This window comes from Schistocerca nitens, chromosome 5 (genome assembly GCF_023898315.1).
Source record: "Schistocerca nitens isolate TAMUIC-IGC-003100 chromosome 5, iqSchNite1.1, whole genome shotgun sequence".
In the NCBI taxonomy this organism is placed as follows: Eukaryota; Metazoa; Arthropoda; class Insecta; order Orthoptera; family Acrididae; genus Schistocerca; species Schistocerca nitens.
The window spans coordinates 469,379,081-469,405,165 of NC_064618.1; the positions used below are offsets into that span (position 1 = coordinate 469,379,081).

At 42.8% G+C, this 26,085-nt stretch overlaps 1 protein-coding gene across 1 annotated transcript in view; it reads left to right on the plus strand.

Moving 5' to 3' along the window:
* The window catches only part of LOC126259695 (uncharacterized), a 115,737-nt gene extending 92,467 nt beyond the window's left edge, over window positions 1-23,270 (plus strand). Inside the window, exon 5 of the mRNA XM_049956658.1 lies at window positions 21,973-23,270. Within this exon, the coding sequence (XP_049812615.1) occupies window positions 21,973-22,547 (575 nt within the window). The 3' untranslated portion in view covers window positions 22,548-23,270. The remainder of the gene's footprint in view (window positions 1-21,972) is intronic.
* Window positions 23,271-26,085: the final 2,815 nt, after the last annotated feature.

Below are 26,085 nucleotides of genomic sequence, written 5' to 3' on the forward strand. Positions count from 1 at the left end.
ATTTTTGCTGGGGTCCTCAAAGACATTTAACGTTCTGTCTATGTAGAAGCCCACTAAGCAGCTCCGTGTCTGAGTCACAAAATGATAAAAACCCAAGATTCTGTTGTGTTTTCGACGGTGTTTTGCATGTGCGTCTCGCTGGAATTGGACTGTGATATGTAACAGTGATTGTAGCCATGTTCAAGAATGACTTTTCGAAGATGGCTCAGTTCCTTTAGGAACTTCAGTTGAGATGACTTTTGTTCGATGCAGTAGTGTCTCCAGAATGCTACGTATCTGTACCGGATTGTGGTTGCTGAGAGCTGGTCCGAATAGACAGGTTTCTTACAACCACCGGTACTTAGAAACCCACTGGTCATCGGTGAATCAGGATGTTTGCGTTCGTACACGTGAAGTGTAATGTTTTGTTCCGCTAAATCCCAAGTTCGGGATTGAATCCTCAAACGGTACTAGGCTTTTCTCTGTCCTGTTTAGCGTTTTTCACTTCTGCCAGTAATTCGACTGTGCAAAAAATTCCACGTTGCACCAGAGTCCACATTAAACTGCAGGTCACCATATAAATCGCTGGGTAAATGACATCAAAATTCAGAGGAAGTCAAGGGCATGTCACCTATAACACGACCTTGGCATTTCTTTAATAAACCATAATTAATCGCATTGCAAATGGGCTTATAAGAGCCTTGTATGCTCTACAGGTATCTTCTCTGATGGCACTAAGTAATAAAAAATCATAAATAAAGGCAGAATCGTTTAGGTTATGGGGCGTGGCAATGCGCGTTGGCTTAAAGACGATAGCTTATATATCATTCGTAGCATGAATTAAACTCCGAAAATTGGATACAATATTACAAACCTACTACAGAAGAATCTGGTGCCAAAAAAATTAAAAACTTACATATTTGACCAATTTTACATACATCCCCCATTAACGGCAGATCACAAGCGCCCATGCACAGCACCCACCACAATAATAGCTCAGCTGACTGTTGCAGCAGCATAGAACTTTCTTGGCCAGCTTGTTCCGAAAACTGTAGACTGTCGGAGGTACAAACGTTTCGCTCTTCATTCTAATGTTTTTAAAATACATAAATCGATATAACACAACTAAAGCTATACATTTACGTGGATTCTGAAGTGCTTAGAATGATAACAATGTCATCAAAATTATTTTCATTGATAACGCAAAAAATGTAACTGGTGAGTTTGTCCTCATCTTTAGATACAAACAAAAGATGATACAAAGGGGGGAAGGTTTTGCAAAGCATCACTATACATTCACTGAAAATGAAGAACCTGCACTGGGAAAGATGTGTTAGTAAGGGAAGGTTAAAGGTTCTATAGGGTTGTAGAGTGGGCGTATAACCAAACTGGTCTGATGGGTTGTGCTGTGAAACAGAGTCTAGGTGGAGGTTGGATTGTAAGAGAGAGACATGGAATAAGGTGCTGGATCATGGGCTAGGCGATGCTGTGAAGAAGAAAGGAGATAGGGAAAGATGAATGGGGAGGGGAGGTCCCTGTTATGTGATAGGAATGGGAGGGAATTATTAGAGTTGGTAGGACGGATAAAAATCGAGGAGGATTTCATTTTCTGAGAAGAGGGTGTTTGTTGGGCGTGGGTATTAAGTATGAATAGATGCACGGTAGAAGAGACGTGTTGGTATCAATGCGGCTACGAAACAAGATTGGAAAATACAGGGGAAACAAAGGAGTTGTTGGTGATCGAGTTTGTAGGTAGTGTAGGACATACTGTTCGATTTGAGGGGGGAGCTAGGTAGGAATATGATGAGATGGTTAAGCATCCATGTGGGGGAAGATAAAAACATGCAGTGGGGAAGGCAGAGTGAATGACTTTCCAGTATTTGCAAGGAGCATCATGGCTTTGGTGGAATGGATATTGAGGCAACATTGGTGAAGGAGAAGATAATTTGGATCCACATCTTGAAGGTGAGGAGGATGGTAAAGATCAACTAGCAGTTTCTACTGTGGGCTCTCTGTTGGATGTTTAGTAAGAGAGGGTTCCATGTTAGCTACCTGATGAGCATATGTTTAGGGTATTTTAGTCTGTTCATTAATGGTTCATGATAGCTGTAAATGGCTAGGTAAAAGTCATAGATGTGAAACATGTGGTTGGCTCATCATATAATTATTAGATCTGTTCTGGAGAGGTTGATCTTAAGGAACCACTGGCAGCACCAGGGTGAAATTTCTGGAATGCAGGAGTGTCATCGATATATTGGCATAGATGGCTAAGGCACATCAACAATATACAGAATGCATTGGAGTAGATAGAACACAGAGCACTGAGGCAGACGTGCTGTGGAATGGAAGGTATTGGAACTGGTGTTGTTGACAGTGACAAGGAATAATCGATGAGATAGGGAGGACAAAGAAAGGAAGACATAATTAACTGGAACTGCGTGAAAGTGAAATGTAGAAATGGAGATCAAAGGTCATATACAATTATGGGCATTTTTGAGGTTCAGGTACATAAAAATGGCGGATTTTTTATTGCTAATCTGATCGTATAGGAAGCGGGTGAGACACAGGAGTTGGACATTATTGGGGACCTTTCGAAAGAAGCCACGCTGGTTAATAGGAAATGCTAGGGTAGTTTCAGGTGTTAATTGAAGGGTTGGAAGGTATGAAGAGACGGATTAAATAATCTTGCTTAAAACTAAGGTCTGGCTGATGGGGATTTATACTAGGGATTTGAGAAAAAGTAGCATCTTGGAGATTTTCCACATTGCAGGACTGTAAGTCATGGAGAGGATAATGTTGCATAGAGTTGCAAGGATTACTATAAAGGAATGGAGCAATCTTGTAAACGTCTAGAGGTAATGAGTGGAGGTAGTGTTTCACTCTGTTCTGTTGTACTTGTTCTATGCAATTCACTTTGATTGGTGCGTTTAGCTATGATACTATACAGGGTCGTTGTTTTGCAAGATCTGGTAGTGAGTCAGTGGAATCCTTTTTAATACTTGGAATAGTTATGGGGAGAGTGTAGTGTTAAGCCTGATGAATGTTTGGCTCCAGCTCTGGAGTTCCTTAGCATTTAAGAAGTTTATGATGTTTTCCTGTATCTGTCAGTGGTGTGTAAATGTATCTCAGTAAAGTGTCTGCAGGAATAAATGGTATAAGTGACAAGATTCATAGGGAGGGGCAGAGCTTGTGAGGAGAGAAGAGGGCAGCTAGAAAGGATATGCTTGATATTAGTATGGATGGATGGGGTTTCTGACAAAGTCTACTGTAGTAAGGAAGTGACATACAGTACACCATCGAGGTGTTGGAAGGCTAGTGGCTGGCTTTTGACATGGGTATCCATGCATTTCTGGTAGACATTCCAGATGGTGCAGGATTAATCTCAGATAACTGTTTGGCACATATTCAAATGCAGTATGTGGGACTGTGTTACGTATAGGGGATAGTTGGATAGGTAGGTAAACACTTCCAATTGGGTCAGTCCTCTGTGGGGGATATCAGAATACACATCCACTGTCATGTTACATGCTTGGGCGACTTACATTCAAGGCCACCTCCCCACTCACGTTCACCTCGGGAACCATCAGGAACTGATATAAGTCACACAGAGGAGCTCCTTCCCCCCCCCCCATCCCCCCCGCTCTACACATCCTCCTCTCTCCTCCCTGGACCAAAGAGACATTTCATCCTTTATAACTGGGACACTTGGGTGTTAGGGATTCACTCTGGTGTTGGGCAGCGTAGAGATAGCATGAGTCTGTACTTATTTGTTACGAGGTTTATTCGGAAAGTAAGGTCCAGTTAGGTGCAAAATGGAAACCACTGTGAAAATCCGATGCAACTTTGCACAGATGTGTTGGGCAGTGTCTTTAGTGTGCCTTTCGATTGCTTCACGTTGCTCTTTGCAGTTCAGAGCGCAAAGTGATAATGTAGAAATGCCTAAAACAACAGTATCTTCCGCCAAGTATGTGGATCTGGTGAGAGATTTCGCCTGAAACTTTGCAGCCAACATAACATAAATGTCATGCATTTCTTTCCTCAAGACAATTTTCAGCCGCATTCTGTAGGGGCAATGAAGACGCTCCTGCAGCGTTTTCGATGGGAAGTCTTTGATCACCCCACAATACAGCCATTAATTGGTTCCCTCTGTTGTTCATCTCTGCTCACGTGAACCGTTGGCCACGAAGACAACGTTTCGGCACAAACAACGAAAGGCAGACCAGTGTAGAGCATTGGCTGAAAGCACAGGCAGCTGCTTTGTGTGGCGAGGGTACTGGGAAGTTTGTATAATGCCACGACAAATGTCTAAATCGGAGCGGTGACTATTTAGAGAGGTAGCTGGACGGGGTGGCTAACTGTTTCAGATAAAATTTTTTTGATTTTCCTTTGGTTTTCATTTCACGACCGATCGGATCTTACTTTCCGAACAGGCCTCGTAATTACAAATTACATTAAGCCTTGTCACTCAACCCCTTTGTGTTAATAATAATTTACTGTAACATCATTTGAGTCACCAGCAGAGATCACACCCAGGCTGATATGTAAGTAGTTTCATTCTTCTTCAGTTTTATGATTTTTTCGTCCATTTTCGTATTTTTTCTACATTTTCCAGAATTTTCGTATTTTTCCTAAATTTTACGTATTTTATCCAATTATGCAAGTTCCATGCCACTGTTCCTGACGTCGCATTGATGTCATGATGCCCTCAACCAATCACAATGCAGCATGAGACTGAATTATTCATCACTGCTATTTAAGCACTTCCTCCCCATCATCACCTTACATAACTGGGACACTTCAGTGGCTTGGGTTCACCCTGGTGCTGGGCAGTACAGGGAGAGGATCGGCTGTGTCTGTTTATTAGTAACAAATTAGGTTAAGCCATGGCACTCGAAGTCTGTTTGTTAATAACAATTGCATATTACGTCATTCAAGGCACCAATAGAGATCACACCAAGGCAGATACATAAGTACTCTCATTCTTCCCTAATTTTATATATATTTCACTCTTTCTTTCATATTTTCCACTATATGACTGACTCCATTTGATCAGGCCTCGGAAGGGCCAATGGTACCAACCGACTACCATGTCATCTTAAGCTGATAGGCGTCACTGGATGCGGATATGGAGGGGCATGTGGTTAATACACCGCTCCCTTGGCCGTTGTCAGCTTTCATGACCAGAGCCACTACTTTTCTATGAAGTAGCTCCTCGACTGGCCTCACAAAGGCTGAGTGCACACCACTCGCCAACAGTGCTCTGGAGACCCAGACGGTCACCCATCCAAGTGTAAGCCAAGGTCGACAGTGCTTAACTTTGTTCTGACTGGAACTGGTGTTACCACTGTGACAAGGCCGTTGGCGTATTTTCACACTTATACGCATTTTTTCAATTTTTTTCGTGTTTTTCCAAAGTTTTATCCACTTACGTGAGTACCATTCCAGTATCCCCAACATCACATCAATATCATGAATGTTATGTAGATGTCATCTAATCACAATGCAGCAAGTGCCGAATTATTTATAATTGCTAAGCCATTACGTCATTACTAGTGTGTGTGACATAGTAGTGTGTGTGAGTTAGAAGCAAACATGTTGATGGAAATAATGAACTCCCAGAAAATTCTATAAGGTCTGCAGTTTTACCAGTATCCACCTAAACATACAGTATATACAGCAAATACCACAGTGTGATAGATATCTCTGTTAAGTCACCACTACATTACTGGATTGTGTGACACCTTAGTAAAATTCTGATACTTCCAAAAATACTGTGTGTATATATAAGAATTACCACAGCGCTAACCTATACACATCTAGAGACATTGTTTCTAAATTTGGTTCTTGTGAGGTATTAGATGTTTTGCAAAATTTTAGTCTATCCACGTATCTAGTCGAATTGTGTGCGTCCATCACAATGGTGGGATTAGCCTGGTGGGAATGTATGTGAAATTGCTATAAGTCTCATATTTTAACTACTGGTAACAAAGCATGAGCATCGCTATTAACATAATTTCGACTGATTCATAGTCTTCCAAAGACAAAGACTGGACAGCTAGCACACAGTATTTTTAAAAAATTATTATTGCTGCGGAAAACTTACTGTGCATGAATAATGAGTGAATTCGCATATATATATGTATGCTTTAATTGTGGAAAGCCAAGACATTACTACTAACCTGCCATAACACGATATTTATACAAATAAACACAGCTTTAGCGATGCTACCTAACTTCTAAATACAATCCTGCAAGCACACTGGCTGTGGAAGAGATCGATCAGGACTCCGAGGCAGAATAAAAACACATATAACTCTCACAATATTAGTGTGCGACATCATAAGCAGATACGGAAATAATCAGAAGTACATATATCCTCGCCACACACAAATGAGACCGAGCAATGGCCACAATGCAGCAAAACCAAACTATTCCTACATAAGTTGTAGATTCAGAGAAGTTGCGACACCTCTCTCACTGCTCCATAAAATGCGACCTCAGTGAGCTGCGGAGATCGATAAGCCGATTACAATTAATTTCCCATCAACGGGATTCAAATTTCAAACTATACACATATTGACAGCTGGGTAAAAAACTGGATGCACATACCTCATAACTGTGGAATCATCAACATTTCTTCTCGGTTCCCTCGACCACCACAAGGCTCCAGGTAGCTCAGAGGTACCTACAGCATTCCACGCATAAATGAAACGCCTAGTCCTAGGGAAGAACTACCACAGCCTCAGAGTGGGGTCGTAGCCTCATCGGATGATAACAACGTTGGGAAAACGTACTACGCAAACTGATAAATGGAGGAAATCCCTGACCTGTATGTCCAGCTAGTCAATTGTCCAGAATTCCTTTAAACTATTTTGCAACACGTGCAGTTGCTTTCGCTGGATATCTTGCACCACCACTTAAGAAAGCTGCCACATAAAGAAGACCCCATTCTTAAATAGAGGTGCTTGAGGGCTCTCCAAATGCTGTATGAAGTCGACCTTAAAACGTTCTAAAATATTTTTATTACGTGGCTTATATACCGAGTGATCAAAAAGTCAGTATAAATTTGAAAACTTAATAAATAATAAACCACGGAATAATGTAGATAGAGAGGTAAAAATTGACACACATGCTTGGAATAACATGGGGTTTTATTTGAACAAAAAAAAACTAAGTTCACAAAATGTCCGACAGATGACGCTGGACAGCAAAACGTCAGTGACTGCACAGGACAATCGTGTATAAAAGGAGCTGTAGTGAGAGAGAGAATCAGATGCGCCAGCAGTCGCAGCATGTTGACGTTTCCTGAAAAGGCGCTTTTAGTGAAGCTGTATTATCAGAATGGGGAATGTGCTAGTTCAGCGTTACGATCCTATCGCCATAGGAAGGGGATTAGAACGGTTAAAGGTCCGTTGGCAAATGCAGCTGTGGCGAGAATGCTTTCGAAGTTCGAAGCCACGGGTTGTTTAGACGATAGACCCCGTAGTGGCCGACCGAGCACAAGGCGTAATGCTGCTGGTACAGTTCAGGAAGAAATGGAAACTGTAGCGGGTTCGTCTATGCACGGGGAAGTCAGCGCTCGTGCAGCCGCAAGTTGCACCGGCATTCCATATACTACTGTTTGATTGGCACTGAGGCGTACCCTCCGATGCTATCCGTACAAAATCCATCGGTATCATGAACTGTTACCTGGCGATTTAGTGGAGCGGAGGGCATTTGCAGTGTGGGCGTTTCAAAAGATGGCGGAAGATGGCGATTGGTTGAGTAACGTGTTGTGGACCGACGAAGCTCGTTTCACGCTCCGAGGGTCTGTCAGCGCCCACAACTGCAGAATTTGGGCTACCGAAAATGCTAGAACTGTCGTGGAAACTCCATTGCACGACGAGAAAGTCACGGTATGGGTTGGATTTACCACATCTACCGTTATCGGGCCTTTTTTCTTCGAGGAAATGCGTGATTCTGGTTTTGTAACTGTTACCGTGACGGGTGAGAGGTACGCCCATGTGTTACAGAATCGCATAATCCCCAGCCTGGCTGATAAACACCTGCTGGAACGTACGATGTTTATGCAGGATGGCGCTCCACCCCATATTGCTAGACGTGTGAAAGATCTCTTGTGCGCGTCGTTTGGTGATGATCGTGTGCTCGGCCTCCATTTTCATCGTGCTTGGCCTCCGAGGTCCCCAGACGTAAGTCCGTGCGATTGTTGGCTTTGGGGTTACCTGAAGTCGCAAGTGTATCGTGATCGTCCGACATCTCTAGGGATGCTGAAAGACAACATCCGACGCCAATGCCTCACCGTAACTGCGGACATGCTTTACAGTGCTGTTCACAACATTATTCCTCGACTACAGCTATTGTCGAGGAATGATGGTGGACATATTGACCATTTCGTGTAAAGAACATCATCTTTGCTTTGTCTTACTTTATTATGCTAATTATTGCTATTCTGATCAGATGAAGCGCCATCTGTCGGGAACTTTTGTATTTTTTTGGTTCTAATAAAACCCCATGTCATTCCAAGTATGTGTGTCAATTTGTACCTCTCTATCTACATTATTCAGTGATTTATTCACTTTTCAAATTTATACTGACTTTTTGATCACCCGGTATATTAATGAAAACTACTGCAAAGTGCAGGATTTACCCATACAGTTTTACTAACAAAAAAGCATTATTTAGTAGCAAAAACATCGCCACATGTACTCAATATAATAATATCACCAAATCTAAAGTGTTGGACGTTAAGATGTCATCACGAATCCACCTCTCTCCTGATTCTCATATAGCGTCAGAGTTCCGACAATGCTCCGACTACAGTTGATATTACCATTCACGACGAAGCATAAATCAGCTAATATCGGAGTGACGTTCAGACCCTGATACTGCTGAGAGATGAATCCTTTTTTTTTTTTTTCCCTTCTCTTGCAAGGCAGTCAGTGCAACAACTCATCTGGAAAATGCCCGTTATCTTTACATATGATGTTTTCCTCTTATGACACTCTGCTGGGTAATTTGTTTAGGGACCATAGTTTCAGACAGGGTTTGTGATAATTATATCCCACTTCTATTAATAGAACCTGAATCTTTTGTTGCTTGCAGAAATGCTGCGACACATCCCTCACTAAGTAGAAGACTTCTCCCAAAATGAATAATGTAATGTTGGACAGGTAGATTCAATCAACACGCTAGAAATAAGTGTGCTCAAACTGAACAACAGACATAAGATAAGAGAAATTAGGACTAACTCAGATAGATGTTTCCTCCCTAAAACCGTTTTTGTGCGTGAAGTATACGGAATATGTCTGTGTATGTGATAAAAAAATTAGGAAGAGGCGTCATGTTCTGTGATACTCTTATAAGTGACCTAGACTTTGGACAGCCATTAAAAATACTATGAATCAGTGCGTATGTGTATGTATAGTATTTGTTCGGAAATACATGTATGTAAACACTGGACTTCCAGTAAAATATGCTTCAGTGGAAGAGCTACAATATAGTTGTCACAGTAGTTATAGCCCACATCTATTAATCCAACCTGGTATGTGTCTCAGACTGATGAACAAATCCTACGTATTTGCACTAACACACTACAAACATCCTAAACATGTTATGCTTGTGATAAATAATTATAGACTGATGGATAATCGTAGGTATTTATTTACAACACTGTACTGATATTAGCGCTGTGTGATGGAAACATACCAAGTCTGCAAAGGCTATATTCCTGGCAGCCATAGTTGCAAGTGCATAATAAAGCATATTTCCCAGTCTGACTCTAAAGGCAGTGACGTGGCAGACGAACTGATTTCAGTCCTCAGGCAGAGTAACTATGAACTCCACCATTAGATCATCTATAAAACAACTGCCAATATCGATGTTTTGTGTAATCGCTTTTCACTATAAAACTCTAGGCATGCAATGCATAGTTTTATAAACCATTCTGGGTCCTGAAAGGAAGGAGTGTCAGGGTATGATATTGCACCCTGCCATTACTAAATAATCATTAAAACTGCAGGCTTGAACAAAATGTACACATTCAGCTAAAAATATAATACTTATATATTCTAATTTTATGTGACGTAGCAGTAAAAAGACGTCATGACCACGTGATCAACGTATAATCTAGTATTACATCCCAGTAGACAAAATTGCAGAACGATCTTAGAACTACGTATGCGAAAATTTTAGCATTTAATGGTCTAAGTCTGCCTGAAACACATTGCCTGCTTTACATATCAGGAAGGTATAATTTGATCTTTCTCTCTGTCAGCAGTCAGCAAGACAATCAGGCCCTCTACATACTTATAGCTGCTCTGCGCACTCTCAGACTTACTATCACTAGAATTTTCCCATTCTTAACACTACCAAAAAAACCTCTGGGGAGACATTGTCTCCGATACTGATTTGCTCATGACAAATCGACAGTCGTCCACTCAGAGGTGGTCCACAGTAGAACAGAATAGCTTTTTGGTCGTTCATGTAATCGGTTTCAGGCTAAATAATTAAAACTTTAGACATACAGCACATTGTTTTTTAACCAGTTGTCGTCCTGATAACCTGGAATGTTTGTACGTAGTCAATAGTCATGTCAATAGTATTTACTTAATGCTCAGGAAGATGCTGGTTTAGACCTCATGTTAGTCTGCCTTAGTATTTGTAACTGTGTAGTACAAACACTGGAATCCATCTTAGCATAGCAGTAAGACCACCAACAGCAAATGTTTTTTGCTGATGTTGATTATTCATACCAGTAGCAAAAACTTACGGTAAAGTCATAATGACAAAACTTATAGTCATGTGAACTCCTGAGATAAGAGTGTTACCTCAGTCAGAATGCCCACTGACAACCTACTTATATCATCTTGGGGGGGGGGGGGGGAGGGGGGAGGGGGGGAGATACTAATACAGACTGCATACTACATAACCAACGGGAATCAACTGCTTCATAAACAAATGAAATAAAAACAGACCCCATAACCTGACAGCCCATTAAACACGCCTGGGATATGATTTACAGTGATAAATTGTTGTGCTTTGGGGCGCATACATAAACCACATGAGGGGAGATTCCCCTAGAACATAACTAAATCCAATTTCGTTGCCATCTCATTAAAAGCCTCTATTTGTAGGATTCAGATCATACTAAATAGCCGACCCCTGTGGCCGAGAGGTTCTAGGCGCTTCGGTTCGGAACCACGCAGCTGATACGGTCGCAGGTTCGAATACTGCCTCGCGCATGGATGTGTGTGATGTCCTTAGGTTAGGTTAGGTTTAAGTAGTTTTAAGTCTAGGGGGACTGATGACCTCAGATGTTAAGTCCCATAGTGCTTGGAGCCATACTAAACATGATGAGCAGTTTTGTAATCGAAGTCATTTATACGATATCATGTCCTTAAGGTGTGTAAAGGTGCTGATAGCTATTTCGCACCAAGGTAATCGAAACATACCAGTATACATCTCTGGCCCCCACATCTAAATCTATATTTATCCTCCGAAAATCACAGTAAAGGGCCAGATTGAATTTTCAGCCGGAAGCAGCATGTGCGCTAATTTGAACTCCACGGCAGATGAAAACTATGAGCTGGACCGGATTAGATTGTGGGATCTATGGAGATAACGTGCAGCGTAGGTAGAGCTGTGTGGACGGGTCATGAGTCGTATTTGTACAACTCAGTTGATTGAGCACTTGCCCATGAAAGGTCAAGGTTCCACTGTCTAGACCTTGGCCTCCACACTTTAAATCTATCACTAAGTTTCACAGTAAATTGGATGACAGGATTCTTCCTTTACCACCCTGTCTTGGGATTTCTTCCCGTCCTATTCGCATATGAGGCACGGGAAGAATGACTCCTTAAATGTCTCAAATGGTTCAAATGGCTCTGAGCACTATGGGACTTAACATCTGTGGTCATCAGTCCCCTAGAACTTAGAACTACTTAAACCTAACTAACCTAAGGACATCACACACATCAAATGCCCGAGGCAGGATTCGAACCTGCCACCGTAGCAGTCCCGCGGTTCCTTAAATGTCTCAGTCCATGCTGTAATTAGTCTAATTTTGTGTTCGTGATCGTTGTTGGTCTTGGAATTTTGTAAGTAATTGACGTCTATTTTCAAGCGTTTACCTGTTCACGTTTCTCAGATTTCTCATGACGCTCTCCCGTGCGTGAAACAAACCAATCAACAGTGGTGCTGCCCTTTCTTGTAAACGTTAAATATACCCTGTCAGTCCTATCGGTTTAGGTCCCATAGATTTGAACAGTATTGTAAGATGGTTCGCACCAGAGTTTTGTAGGCAATCTTCTTTCCACAATGACTGATTTCCTTTCTCTACGATCGAGCGAGGTGGCGCAGTGGTTAGCACACTGGACTCGCATTCGGGAGGACGACGGTTCAATCCCGCGTCCGGCCATCCTGATTTAGGTTTTCCATGATTTCCCTAAATCGCACCGGGCAAATGCCGGGATGGTTCGTTTGAAAGGGCACAGCCGACTTTCTTCCCCGTCCTTCCCTGATCCGATGAGACTGATGACCTCGCTGTTTGGTCTCTTCCCCCAAACAACCCAACCCTTTCTCTAGGAGTGAGCATAGGTGATCATTCAACACGTTACCATCACGAATCGTTTAAACCAGGTGTTTACAGAGTTGACTGGCACAAATTGTGACTTACTGATATTGCAGTCGTAGGATACTGTACTAGGTTTCTGCGTTTGTGAACACAGCAATTATACCTTTTGAACACTGAGAACTAGTCTCCAATCGTTGCACTGGGTTACACGAATGAAGTCTCCTCAAAGATCATGACAAGCGATCGGGCGTACCCTGGGCAACGTTAGGTTTTTGCCAGCGCCAAGACATCACCAAACGGCTTTTATTAAAGCCAACTTTGACGATAAAACCCATAAACATTGAAGGGCTCTCAGTGAGAAAGAGGTATTACTCGCTGAAGCATGTAAAAGACACAACAGTGGCGTCCTACTAATGCAAGAGATACACAGTGGCCCAAAAAATACAAGACCGAAGATCCACGGAATGAAATTAGTAATTGAAAGACCACATGGGCAATACGGCAGCTCAAGAAGACATCGAAATCTTTACTGTAGAGATACAATCCTGTACACTGACATATATCTATATGCCATCGAATAGCGAGTTCAGATCACAATCAACGAACCTAGTAATGGGCGATTTCAACTGCCATAGCTCAGCCCAGGGGTACAGGCACAGACAAAAGCGGAGAGGACCTCGAAACCTGTGCAGACTCAATTGGACTGAAAGTAATACACGGTCCCAAATTTCCATCCTCCTTTAACAGCAGCAGATGTAACCGCGGATACAGTCCTAATATTTGTCAGCGAATACATTGCACATCAAACCAGGAAGGATGTGGGAGCGTCCTTCCCACGTACACAACTAGTAGAAGCAGTTAAACCAGCAACCACCCAGTTCATAGGCCGCTTTAATTTTAAATGTGCCCAGTGGGACAAACACACCTTAGAAAGAGGTGCAGAACCTAAACTCGTGTCCCGAAAAATATGATACATTAATTGAACTGTTGTTGTTGTGGTCTTCAGTCCTGAGACTGGTTTGATGCAGCTCTCCATGCTACCCTATCCTGTGCAAGATTCTTCATCTCCCAGTACTTACTGCAACCCACATCCTTCTGAATCTGCTTAGTGTATTCATCTCTTGGTCTCCCTCTACGATTTTTACCCTCCACGCTGCCCTCCGATACTGAATTTGTGATCCCTTGATGCCTCAGAACATGTCCTACTAACCGGTCCCTTCTTTTTGTCAAGTTGTGCCACATACTCCTCTTCTCCCCAATTCTATTCAATACTTCATCATTAGTTATGTGATCTACCCATCTAATCTTCAGCATTCTTCTGTAGCACCACATTTCAAAAGCTTCTATTCTCTTCTTGTCCAAGCTATTTATCGTCCATGTTTCACTTCCATACATGGCTACACTCCATACAAATACTTTCAGAAACGACTTCCTGACACTTAAATCAATACTTGATGTTAACAAATTTCTCTTCTTCAGAAACGCTTTCCTTGCCATTGCCAGTCTACATTTTATATCCTCTCTACTTCGACCATCATCAGCTATTTTGCTCCCCAAATATCAAAACTCCTTTACTACTTTAAGCGTCTCATTTCCTAATCTAATTCCCTCAGCATCACCCGACTTAATTCGACTACATTCCATTATCCTCGTTGTGCTTTTGTTGATGTTCATCTTATATCCTCCTTTCAACACACTGTCCATTCCGTTGAACTGCTCTTCCAAGTCCTTTGCTGTCTCTGATAGAATTACAATGTTATCGGCGAACCTCAAAGTTTTAATTTCTTCTCCATGGTTTTTAATACCTACTCCGAATTTTTCTTTTGTTTCCTTTACTGCTTGCTCAATATACAGATTGAATACCATCGGGGAGAGGCTACAACCCTGTCTCAGTCCCTTCCCAACCACTGCTTCCCTTTCATGCCCCTCGACTCTTATAACTGCCGTCTGCTTTCTGTACAAATTGTAAATAGCCTTTCGCTCCCTGTATTTTACTCCTGCCATCTTTAGAATTTGAAAGAGAGTATTCCAGTCAACATTGTCAAAAGCTTTCTCTAAGTCTACAAATGCTAGAAACGTAGGTTTGCCTTTCCTTAATCTTTCTTCTAAGATAAGTCGTAAGGTCAGTATTGCCTCACATGTTCCAATATTTCTACGGAATCCAAACTGATCTTCCCCGAGGTCAGCTTCTACTAGTTTTTCCATTCGTCTGTAAAGAATTCGCTTTAGTATTTTGCAGCTGTGACTTATTAAACTGATAGTTCGATAATTTTCACATCTGTCAACACCTGCTTTCTTTGGGATTGGAATTATTATATTCTTCTTGAAGTCTGAGGGTATTTCGCCTGTCTCATACATCTTGCTCACCAGATGGTAGAGTTTTGTCAAGACTGGCTCTCCCAAGGCCGTCAGTAGTTCTAATGGAATGCTGTCTACTCCCGGGGCCTTGTTTCGACTCAGGTCTTTCAGTGCTCTTATAAACTCTTCACGCAGTATTGTATCTCCCATTTCGTCTTCATCTACATCCTTTTCCATTCCCATAACATTGTCCTCAAGTACATCGCCCTTGTATAGACCCTCTATATACTCCTTCCACCTTTCTGCTTTCCCTTCTTGGCTTAGAACTGGGTTTCCATCTGAGCTCTTGATATTCATACAAGTGGTTCTCTTTTCTCCAAAGGTCTCTTTAATTTTTCTGTAGGCAGTATCTATCTTACCCCTAGTGAGATAAGCCTCTACATCCTTACATTTGTCCTCTAGCCATCCCTGCTTAGCCATTTTGCACTTCCTGTCGATCTCATTTTTGAGGCGTTTGTATTTCTTTTTGCCTGCTTCACTTGCTGCATTTTTATATTTTCTCCTTTCGTCAATTAAGTTCAATATTTCTTCTGTTACCCAAGGAGTTCTACTAGACCTCGTCTTTTTACCTACTTGATCCTCTGCTGCCTTCACTACTTCATCCCTCAGAGCTACCCATTCTTCTTCTACTGTATTTCTTTCCCCCATTCCTGTCAATTGTTCCCTTATCCTCTTCCTGAAACTCTCTACAACCTCTGGTTCTTTCAGTTTATCCAGGTCCCATCTCCTTAAATTCCCACCTTTTTGCAGTTTCTTCAGTTTTAATCTACAGTTCATAACCAATAGATTGTGGTCAGAGTCCACATCTGCCCCTGGAAATGTCTTACAATTTAAAACCTGGTTCCTAAATCTCTGTCTTACCATTATATAATCTATCTGATACCTTCTAGTATCTCCAGGATTCTTCCATGTATACAACCTTCTTTCATGATTCTTGAACCAAGTGTTAACTATGATTAAGTTATGCTCTGTGCAAATCTCTACCAGGCGGCTTCCTCTTTCATTTCTTAGCCCCAATCTATATTCACCTACTATATTTCCTTCTCTCCCTTTTCCTACTACCGAATTCCAGTCACCGATGACTATTAAATTTTCGTCTCCCTTCACTACCTGAATAATTTCTTTTATCTCATCATACATTTCTTCAATTTCTTCATTATCTGCAGAGCTAGTTGGCATATAAACTTGTACTACTGTAGTAGGCGTGGGCTTCATGTCTATCTTGGCCACAATAATGCGTTCACTATGCTGTTTGTAGTAGCTTACCCGCACTTTTTTTTATTCATTATTAAACCTACTCCTGCATTACCCCTATTTGATTTTGTGTTTATAACCCTGTATTCACCTGACCAAATGTCTTGTTCCTCCTGCCTCCGAACTTCACTAATACCCACTATATCTAACTTTAACCTATCCATTTTCCTTTTTAAATTTTCTAATCTACCTGCCCGGTTAAGGGATCTGACATTCCACGCTCCGATCCGTAGAATGCCAGTTTTCTTTTTCCTGATAACGACGTCCTCCTGAGTAGTCCCCGCCCGGAGATCTGAATGGGGGACTGTTTTACCTCCGGAATATTTTACCCAAGAGGACGCCATCATCATTTATCCATAAAGTAAAGCTGCATGCCCTCGGGAAAAATTACGGCCGTAGTTTCCCCTTGCTTTCAGCCGTTCGCAGTACCAGCACAGCAAGGCCGTTTTGGTTAATGTTGCAAGGCCAGGTCAGTCAATCATCCAGACTGTTGCCCCTGCAACTACTGAAAAGGCTGCTGCCCCTCTTCAGGAACCACATGTTTGTCTGGCCTCTCAAAAGATACCCCTCCGTTGTGGTTGCACCTACGGTTCGGCCATCTGTATCCCTGAGGCACGCAAGCCTCCCCACCAACGGCAAGGTCCATGGTTCATGGGGAAGTAATTGAACTAGTTAAAAGTATTTCACGCAAAAACATCCTCCGAGATCGTAGATACTACGTATATGCCTGGCCTCGACGAAAACTCGAAGGTTCTCCTGGAACATTACCAGCAGCTCTTTGAGGGAAACCCATTTTCAGAAGAAACAAGTGCGACGGGAGAAGAACTCCTTCAGGCCATATCAGACTCTGGAAGAGCGAACTGGTGTAACATAATCACAAGCCTAGACATGAAACAGAATAGCCGAAAGGCCTAGCAATTTCTTAAAAATTTCAATAATGAGTCACCAACTAACACTTAAAATTCATATAAGGTCAGACAAAATCAAATAGGACATCAGATCCTACTCAATGGAAAAACCAACAGCAAACACACAAGAAAGAATTTCAGAGATTTACTCAAGAAGGCGACAATCAAGGTAGTCCCTTTATCCTGGAAGAGTTAGAAGACTGCATCTCTCTAATGAAGAACAGTGAAGCTGCTGGGATAGACGATCTACGCCCAGAGCAAATAAAAATGTTCGGACCCGCTGCCAGATGGTGGTCATTAGCTATGATGAACAAATGCGTCCTTGAAATGAAGATCGCCAAGATCTGGTGGAAGTCAAAGATAGTAGCTGTACCAAAACCTGGAAAGAGCCCCACAGAAAATTTTCGGCCTGTCTCCCTCCTCTGCCAGCTCTAAAAAGTCCCAGAAAGGATTATCCTCAACCACATCTCCGCACATGTAGACCAGAATTTTATTGAGGAACAAGCAAGGTTCCGCCCTGGGAGGGCATGCTGTTGACAAATTTTGAACCGAACACAGCACATAGAAGATGGCTGCGAACGGAAACAGATCACAGGTGCAGCTTTTATCGTCACAGCCGTGTCTGTCACCATTAACCATAAGTTAATGTCAAACATATATAACACAACGAAGGATTACCGACTGGCGCAATTCATCCAGTACCTGCTGCAGAACAGACGCTAATTTGTTACGCTGCACACAATGAGGAGCCGATCGTCGACCCTGAAAAATGGACTACCCCAAGGCAGCGTTCTTGCCCCACTGATGTACAGCATTTATACCAATGACCAGCCAATTAGTACAGAAGCTTGCCCCTTCATCTACAGAGATGATACAGTCATTGCTGCTCAGGACAAAACATTTGAAGACGTAGGAAGAAAACTGACAACAGTGCTTGAGGATCTGTCTGACTACTATGACGATAACCATATCAAGCCAAATCCTGTGAAAACTCAAGTCTGCGCTTTTCACCTGCGCAGTAAAGAGGCCAGAAGAAAACTCAACATAAGATGGAGAGGACAGCGCCTCTCTCATTGCGACTCACCAAAATATCTTGGAGTCAAACTCGACCGCCCTCTCATCTTCAAGGATCACTGTTTGGACACAAAGATGAAAGTGAATGCTAGGAACAACATCATCCACACGTTTACAAATAGTATACAGGGAGCACAACCCACAGTTCTCCGTACGTCAGCTCTAGCGTTATGTTTCTCCGCTGCGGAGTACTCAGCACCTGTATAGCAAAAATCCACCCACGCAAAACAAGCAAATATAGCTCTGAATGAGACAGGACGCATCATAACTGGCTGCCTCCGCCCAACTCCCACAAACCAGCTGTACCAACTTATGGGCATGGCCCCTCCAGACATCAGAAATCGAGAAACAAAAACAGGAAATAGATCCCAGGCATCCAATGTTTGCACACTACCCCCAACCTAAAAGACTTAAATCAAGGAGGAGTTTTCTGCAAACAACTAATCCAATCCCTTTACCGCCTAAAACACGACGAGAAGAACTGTGGCGGAATTCGGAACCAGGAAGACCAGGAAGACACTCCAGGGGAGAACCTACAGCCAGCTTTGAACTTCCAAACACGATCAGGAAAGTCTTGAGCCGACCGCTGTGGCCGAGCGGTTCTAGGCGCTTCAGTCCGGAACCGCGCTGCTGCTACGGTCGCAGGTTCGAATCCTGCCTCGGGTATGGATGTGTGTGATGTCCTTAGGTTAGTTAGGTGTAAGTAGGTCTAAGTCTAGGGAACTGATGACCTCAGATGTTAGGTCCCATAGTGCTTAGAACCAGTTGAACCATCTGAAAGTCTTGAATAGATTAAGATCGGGTGTATCACGATGCAATGTTAACCTGAAGAAATGGGGCTCAATGAGTACAGACGAGCTCTGTGAATGTGGAGAACTGCAAGAACCTCAACACCTACTTGTCTGCAGGAAATTGGATGAACCTTGCACGATACAGGATTTACTAAATGCAAATGACAAGGCCGTACAAGCTGTAATGTACTATGCTTCGCATGGGGATATAAAGATTGTAATCCCAGACAGAGTCATACCGGCTCTTTTAAATGAACATGTTTTCTTTGTTTTTGTATTTTACTTTCTTTAATCTTCACTTCTCTCACCACCATGTGTTGTACTGCTTTATGTTTTCTCTTTATTGTAGTCTTAAAAAATTCGTAAAGGTGATGTGTTGGATACGATAAATAAATAAGTTGCACGACTTTCAAATCTTTTTATAGATAGGGACTCAAGGATTTGAAGGGAGTGATAGAACTTTGGTGGAGCAAATACTAAGGCGGGATTGGCGTTGGAGAGGATATGTCAGATCAAGGTTTTGAAGGAGAACAGAATTGTGGTGAGGTGCAATATCCAACCTCCAGAGTGAATACAAAATTAAACTGGAGATTAGCGTAGCGTGAGTGGCTCATAATCGATGGTGCAGTAACCAGTAGTTAATGTAATGAAGTGTATTTATTCCAGTGTTATCCTTTCATTTAAACTAAGAAAGTGAAACATATGCCATCAAAAGACACATATGTTCGCGTAGGCTACACTCCCAGTTTAGTTTTTCACAAGTTCTGTGGACCATATTTACGAGAACTTGCTATGTTGTGGAATGTGGCACTAAGTTTACAAATATGATACATTTTCTCTGTTTATCATGCCTATGCACTGGCCATTAAATTACTAGATTTTTAAAACTTAATTTACAACAAAATACAATGAATGTAACTCGGGGACACACATGCTATCTCATGAATCATTCGTCTCTGGAGTAAAAGGATCTGTCAATAAGAAATCATTTCAATATGCTTTTGAAACTTTCATTATCTCATCAGATGCCCACTAAGAAATTGTGAACAATCAGTTTTACATATTCCATTTCCCTTATGCTCCATTGTTATTGGTGACGATTTGTCTTTCCTTTCAACTGATTTGAATGAATTGTGAATTTTTCTAAGTAATAAACCATTTATTGAGAACGAATTAATAATACTTTTGAATATTTCATTTACACTCCATCGATTGTTGCATGTCTGTTGGGCTACATCCTGATGCTTTCGCAATCAGTAAAGAGTATTATTTCTGCTTTATCCGTTTAAGAGGGAAGTTCAGTTATACGTAGCAAGTTCAGAATGCCAGTAGTAATTTCTTTCCACTCAGAGAAAGAGTCATCATGAGAGCTGCACGAGCTATATATGACGCTTTGCTTCCTGTCATTTAAATATGAAGTGACACTTCCTCGCTGTATCTCGAAGGCCATAAACTTTACGTGTCTCCAACAGAACGATGTGATTTGCGCTTCCAAAACCAGAAAGTTTACATGCAGTCCGTCCATTAACATACCACTCTGACTATGGTGAATAGTCGTTAAAGCTTTTATTACACTACTGGCCATTAAAATTGCTACACCACGAAGATGACGTGCTACAGACGCGAAATTTAACCGACAGGAAGAAGATGCTGTGATATGCAAATGATTAGCTTTTCAGAGCATTCACACAACGTTGGCGCCAGTGGCGACACCTACAACGTGCTGACATGAGAAAAGTTTCCAACCGATTTCTCATACACAAACAGCAGTTGACCAGCGTTGCCTGGTGAAATGTTGTTGTGATGCCTCGTGTAAGGAGGAGAAATGTGTACCATCATGTTTCCGACTTTGATAAAGGTAGGATTGTAGTCTATCGTGATTGCAGTTTATCATATCGCAACATTGCTCCTCGCGTTGGTGGAGATCCAATGACTGTTAGCAGAATATGGAATCGGTGGCATCAGGAGGGTAATACGGAACGCCGTGCTGGATCCCAACGGCATCGTATCACTAGCAGTCGAGATGACAGGCATCTCATCCGCATGGCTGTAACGGATCGTGCAGCCGCGTCTCGATCCCTGAGTCAACAGATGGGGACGTTTGCAAGACAACAACCATCTGCACGAACAGTTCGACGACGTTTGCAGCAGCATGGACTATCAGCTCGGAGACCATGGCTGCGGTTACCCTTGACGCTGCATCACAGACAGGAGCGACTGCGATGGTGTACTCAGCGACGAACCTGGGTGCACGAATGGCAAAACGTCATTTTTTCGGATTAATCCAGGTTCTGTTTACAGCATCATGATGGTCGCATCCGTGTTTGGCGACATCGCGGTAAACACACATTGGAAGCGTGTATTCGTCATCGCCATACTGGTGTATCACCCGGCGTGATGGTATGGGGTGCCATTGGTTACACGTCTCGGTCACCTCTTGTTCGCATTGACGGCACTTTGAACAGTGGACGTTACATTTCAGATGTGTTACGACCCGTGGCTCTACCCTTCATTCGATCCCTGCGAAACCCTACATTTTAGCAGGATAATGCACGACCGCACGTTGCAGGTCCTGTACGGGCCTTTCCGGATACAGAAAATGTTCGACTGCTGCCCTGGCCAGCAAATTCTCCAGATCTCTCACCAATTGAAAACGTCTGGTGAATGGTGGCCGAGCAACTGGCGCGTCACAATACACCAGTCACTACTCTTGATGAACTGTGGTATCGTGTTGAAGCTGCATGGGCAGCTGTATCTGTACACGCCATCCAAGCTCTGTTTGACTCAATGCCCTGGCGTATTAAGGCCGTTATTACGGCCAGAGGTGGTTGTTCTGGGTACTGATTTCTCAGGATCTATGCACCCAAATTGCGTGAAAATGTAATCACATGTCAGTTCTAGTATAATATATTGTCCAATGAATACCCCTTTATCATCTGCATTTCTTCTTGGTGTAGCAATTTTTATGGCCAGTAGTGTAGAATTAAATGGTGAGTTTCAGCCAGACTTGTAACGTGAATGTATTGATATTGTACAGATTTATCCTTGGGGAGACTGGCGCGGTCAGCAGCAGACGAGGAATGGGCGGCCACATACAAGCTGCAGCTGGTATCACACGAAGCATGGAGCAACCGCTCTGTAGCGGAATTCCCCCGCCTGCGGCACCCCGCTCCTTTGGTGGTGCTGTCACAGAGCGCCGGTCCGTCCTGTACTGGTCCAGCTGAGTGCGGACCAGTGCTGCGTGGCCAGCAGCAACCTGACATTTTGCACAGCTTCCTCATAGATAGAGCCGGCTACGTGTATGTAGGTCGCGGTGCGGACGTTGTCGGTGGAATCCAGAGTCCCGTGTGGAACTGTAGCCTGGAGGTAGCCCTGCTGGGTGACTACAACAAGAACAACGTGGGGGAGGACACAGTGGTGGCGCTGCGGCTGCTGCTGGAGATGGGTGTGTCCTCGGGGTGGCTGGCGGCGGACTACCACCTAGTGGTACACACCCAACTGGATGAGAGGGATCCACACAGTCCCGGCCGCTGGGCTATGGCCGCTGTCCAACACTGGCCCCAGTGCTGCCTCAGCTCGTGTTCAGAGGGCCTCACCTGTCCAGTGGCATAGCCAATGTCCTCGCAAAACACGGATTGACTGTGCATCTTGACGTTTTCTCAGCGTAATGAGTATTCCATGAGATTACTGGATTGCAACCAAATGGTGATGACTTATTCCTATGATGTTTCGGATGGGAATCAGGCAGGCGAATTTACAGCTGGAGATTTCTTAATGCATGTCAGCATTCGGAAGAGGGCGATCACATAGACGAAAGCTATGTATATATGTCACCACAAAATTTTTTAGTACAATTATAGCGATGCACCCAACAAGTCTCCATTTGTAAAATTCAAACAAAGGTGGCTGGCTGGCTGTCAGCCGAAATATCGAAGCGAGAAGTCAATATCATTAAACAGGAACACTGAAATCTTGTGGATTACGTTGAAGAACTTGTCTGGTGATGCACACACTTGTTCACGCATCAAACCATGTTTGGTCTCTTTCGGAATGTTCATACATTTTAACAAAATAGTGGCACAATGAAAACAGGAACTGTTTCTCACTGATAGACATATCATGGAATACCACAAAAATGAAATGAATCTAAAGCTATTAAATGTGTTTCCTTAACTGCTTGTTTCTCTTAGTTGCTTCTAATTTCCAGTGTTAACAGTTCACACAGTCAGCACTCTTACAGAGGGTGTGTACTGTCTTTGTTTGTAGTTTCTATTATGCTATAATTACTTCATGTTCTAATCAGCTCAAAAAGAGTTTTACACCAGCTCCATAAGTGCGAACGTGTATGGATGCAGGTTCAACTGGAGCAGGGAATGTAAGAATAAGTTTTGTGAAACTAAAAAAAAACTTTATTGTAAAATAAAAACAAAATCAAAATTCATAAATCTTTCGTGGCCACTTCTTGGCAAATTGCTTATTGCCTTCTGTCTCAGGTTCTTCAGCCAACAATTGTTTGATGATTTTTCTGACATTTTGCCAGCCCTAGTGGCTGGCATTGTCAGAGCTCCAGCTGCTTGTGGGAGGCTGACATTTACGTAAAGGGCTCATGATATTTGACTGAGAAGCTGAAGAAACTAAAACTTCGTCCAAATGACATCCTGGCCAGCTATGATGTTGTTTCTTTGTTTACCAGTGCCACTAAATGATTTTCTGGAGTATATCGGTTCCATTTCCCCACTGCTCCTTATCTATATAAACGATTTGGGAGACAATCTGAGCAGCCGTCTTCGGTTGTTTGCAGATGAAGCTGTCGTTTATCGACTAATAAATTCATCAGAAGATCAAAACAAACTGAAAAACGATGTAGAATAAATATCTGAATGATGCGAAAGTGGCAGTTGACCCTAAATAACGAAAAGTGTGAGGTCGTCCACATGAGTGCTAAAAGGAACTCGTTAAACTTCGGTTACACGATAAATCAGTCTAATCTAAAAGCCATAAATTCAACTAAATACCTAGGTATTACAATCACGAACAACTTAAATTGGAAAGAACACATAGAAAATGTTGTGAGGAAGGCTAACCAAGGACTGCGTTTTATTGGCAGGACACTTAGAAAATGTAACAGAGCTACTAAGGAGACTGCCTACAGTACGCTTGTCCGTCCTCTTTTAGAATACTGCTGCGCGGTGTGGGATCCTCACCAGGTAGAACTGACGGAGTACATTGAAAAAGTTCAAAGAAATGCAGCACGTTTTGTATTATTGGAAATATGGGAGAGAGTGTCACACAAATGATACAGGATTTTGGCTGGAAATCATTAAAAGAAAGGCGTTTTTCGTTGCGACGGAATCTTCTCACGAAATTCCAATCACCAACTTTCTCCTCCGAATGCGAAAATATTTTGTTGACACCGACCTACATAAATGGCTCTGAGCACTATGGAACTTAACATCTCAGGTCATCAATCCCCCAGAACTTAGAACTACTTAAACCTAACTAACCTAAAGACATCACACACATCCATGCCCGAGGCAGGATTCGAACCTGTGACGATAGCACTCGCGCGGTTACGGACTGAAACGCCTAGAACCGCTCGGCCACAACGGACGGCCGACCTACATAGGGAGGAATGATCACCACGATAAAATAAGAGAACCAGAGCTCGTTCGGAAAGATATAGGTGTTCATTCTTTCCGCGCGCTATACGGGATTGGAATAATAAAGAATTGTGAAGGTGGTTCGATGAATCCTCCGCCAGGCACTTAAATGTGATTTGCTGAGTATCCATGTAGATGTAAATGTAGCAAACATTATCGAATTCTTTGATGCATGTCTCACGACGAGGTATTTAATGTAGAACGGCAACTTCTACGAGCAGCTGGAATGCATCGCCGTGGGTAGTCCACTTAATGCAGTGATGGCCAACTCCTTCATGGAACATTTCGAAGCACAGGCGCTGACTTGGCACCTTGTAGATCTAAGGTGTGGCATAACTACATCGACGATACCTTCGTTGTGTGGAGCAATGGTGAGGAACAGCTCGGTGACTTCTTAAGACACCTGAAAAATCTCGATGTCCGCTTGAAATTTACCATGGAGGTAGGAAAGGACCAACAGCTACCCTTTCTAGACGTGCTGGTCACGATGGATGGCGAAAATCTGGGTCACACTATCAAAAACAGCACACACATAGTGTCAAATCACCATCTGAATCAGAAAAGGGGCATGACTGAAACGCTCGTTACGCGAGCAAGACGAATACGTCAGCCACAGCACTTCGCACGCAATATTCAACTCCCATAAAGGTTTCTGAGGTGCGATGGGTACTCCATCAGTTAAACATGAAGTTTCATAAAATCAAACACTCGGCGAAGAGACACATCGGAAAAAGAAACGTCTGATACGACTTTTCTGCCATGCAGTCACAGAGTGATGGTCAGAATCGGGCATATAGTGTGCAAACGCGGCGTAAAGATTATTTATAAGCCGACAAAGAAGATCAATGAGTGTCTCAGATCGGCAACGGAGGAAAGGGACTCATTTACAACCTCGAGAATACACCTCATACTATGCACATGTGGAAAAGTCTATATTGGAATGAGTAGACGATCACCAGACTCACAGAACGTAAGCGGCTTGGCGGGTTGGGGCAGGTGGAGAAATAGGCCTTGGTGGAGAAAGCGCTGCGTCAGAACGACCACAATAAAATTCGCCGACATGGAAGTTCTGGCTGCAGAGATGAGCTATCACACTCGCTTGTTCAGGGAAGCTATAGAAATACATAAAAATGACAACAACTTCAACAATAATTAAGAAAGCCTCAAGACGAGTTGATTTTGGATTTCCGTGATGCAGCGAATGACCTTTACAGATAGGAAGAGGAAAACCGCAGCGGTAATGACTATGGAAAGCCCTTGGATGTTGGCGCGTCAGGTACATATAATCTGCGGCCACAAGCTCGATTGCAGTCAGCGACCAGCAATGGAGGGTGAATTTTTGATAATGCCAGCTACTCGTGCTGGCCAAACATCAGAATAATCTTGAAACAAACGTCGGCCGAAGAAGAAAAGGCAAGTTGTCAATCAAAATAAAGGCTGCCTGTTCGAAGGTGCACATCAGCGAAATCAAAATTTGCTGCTGGATAATA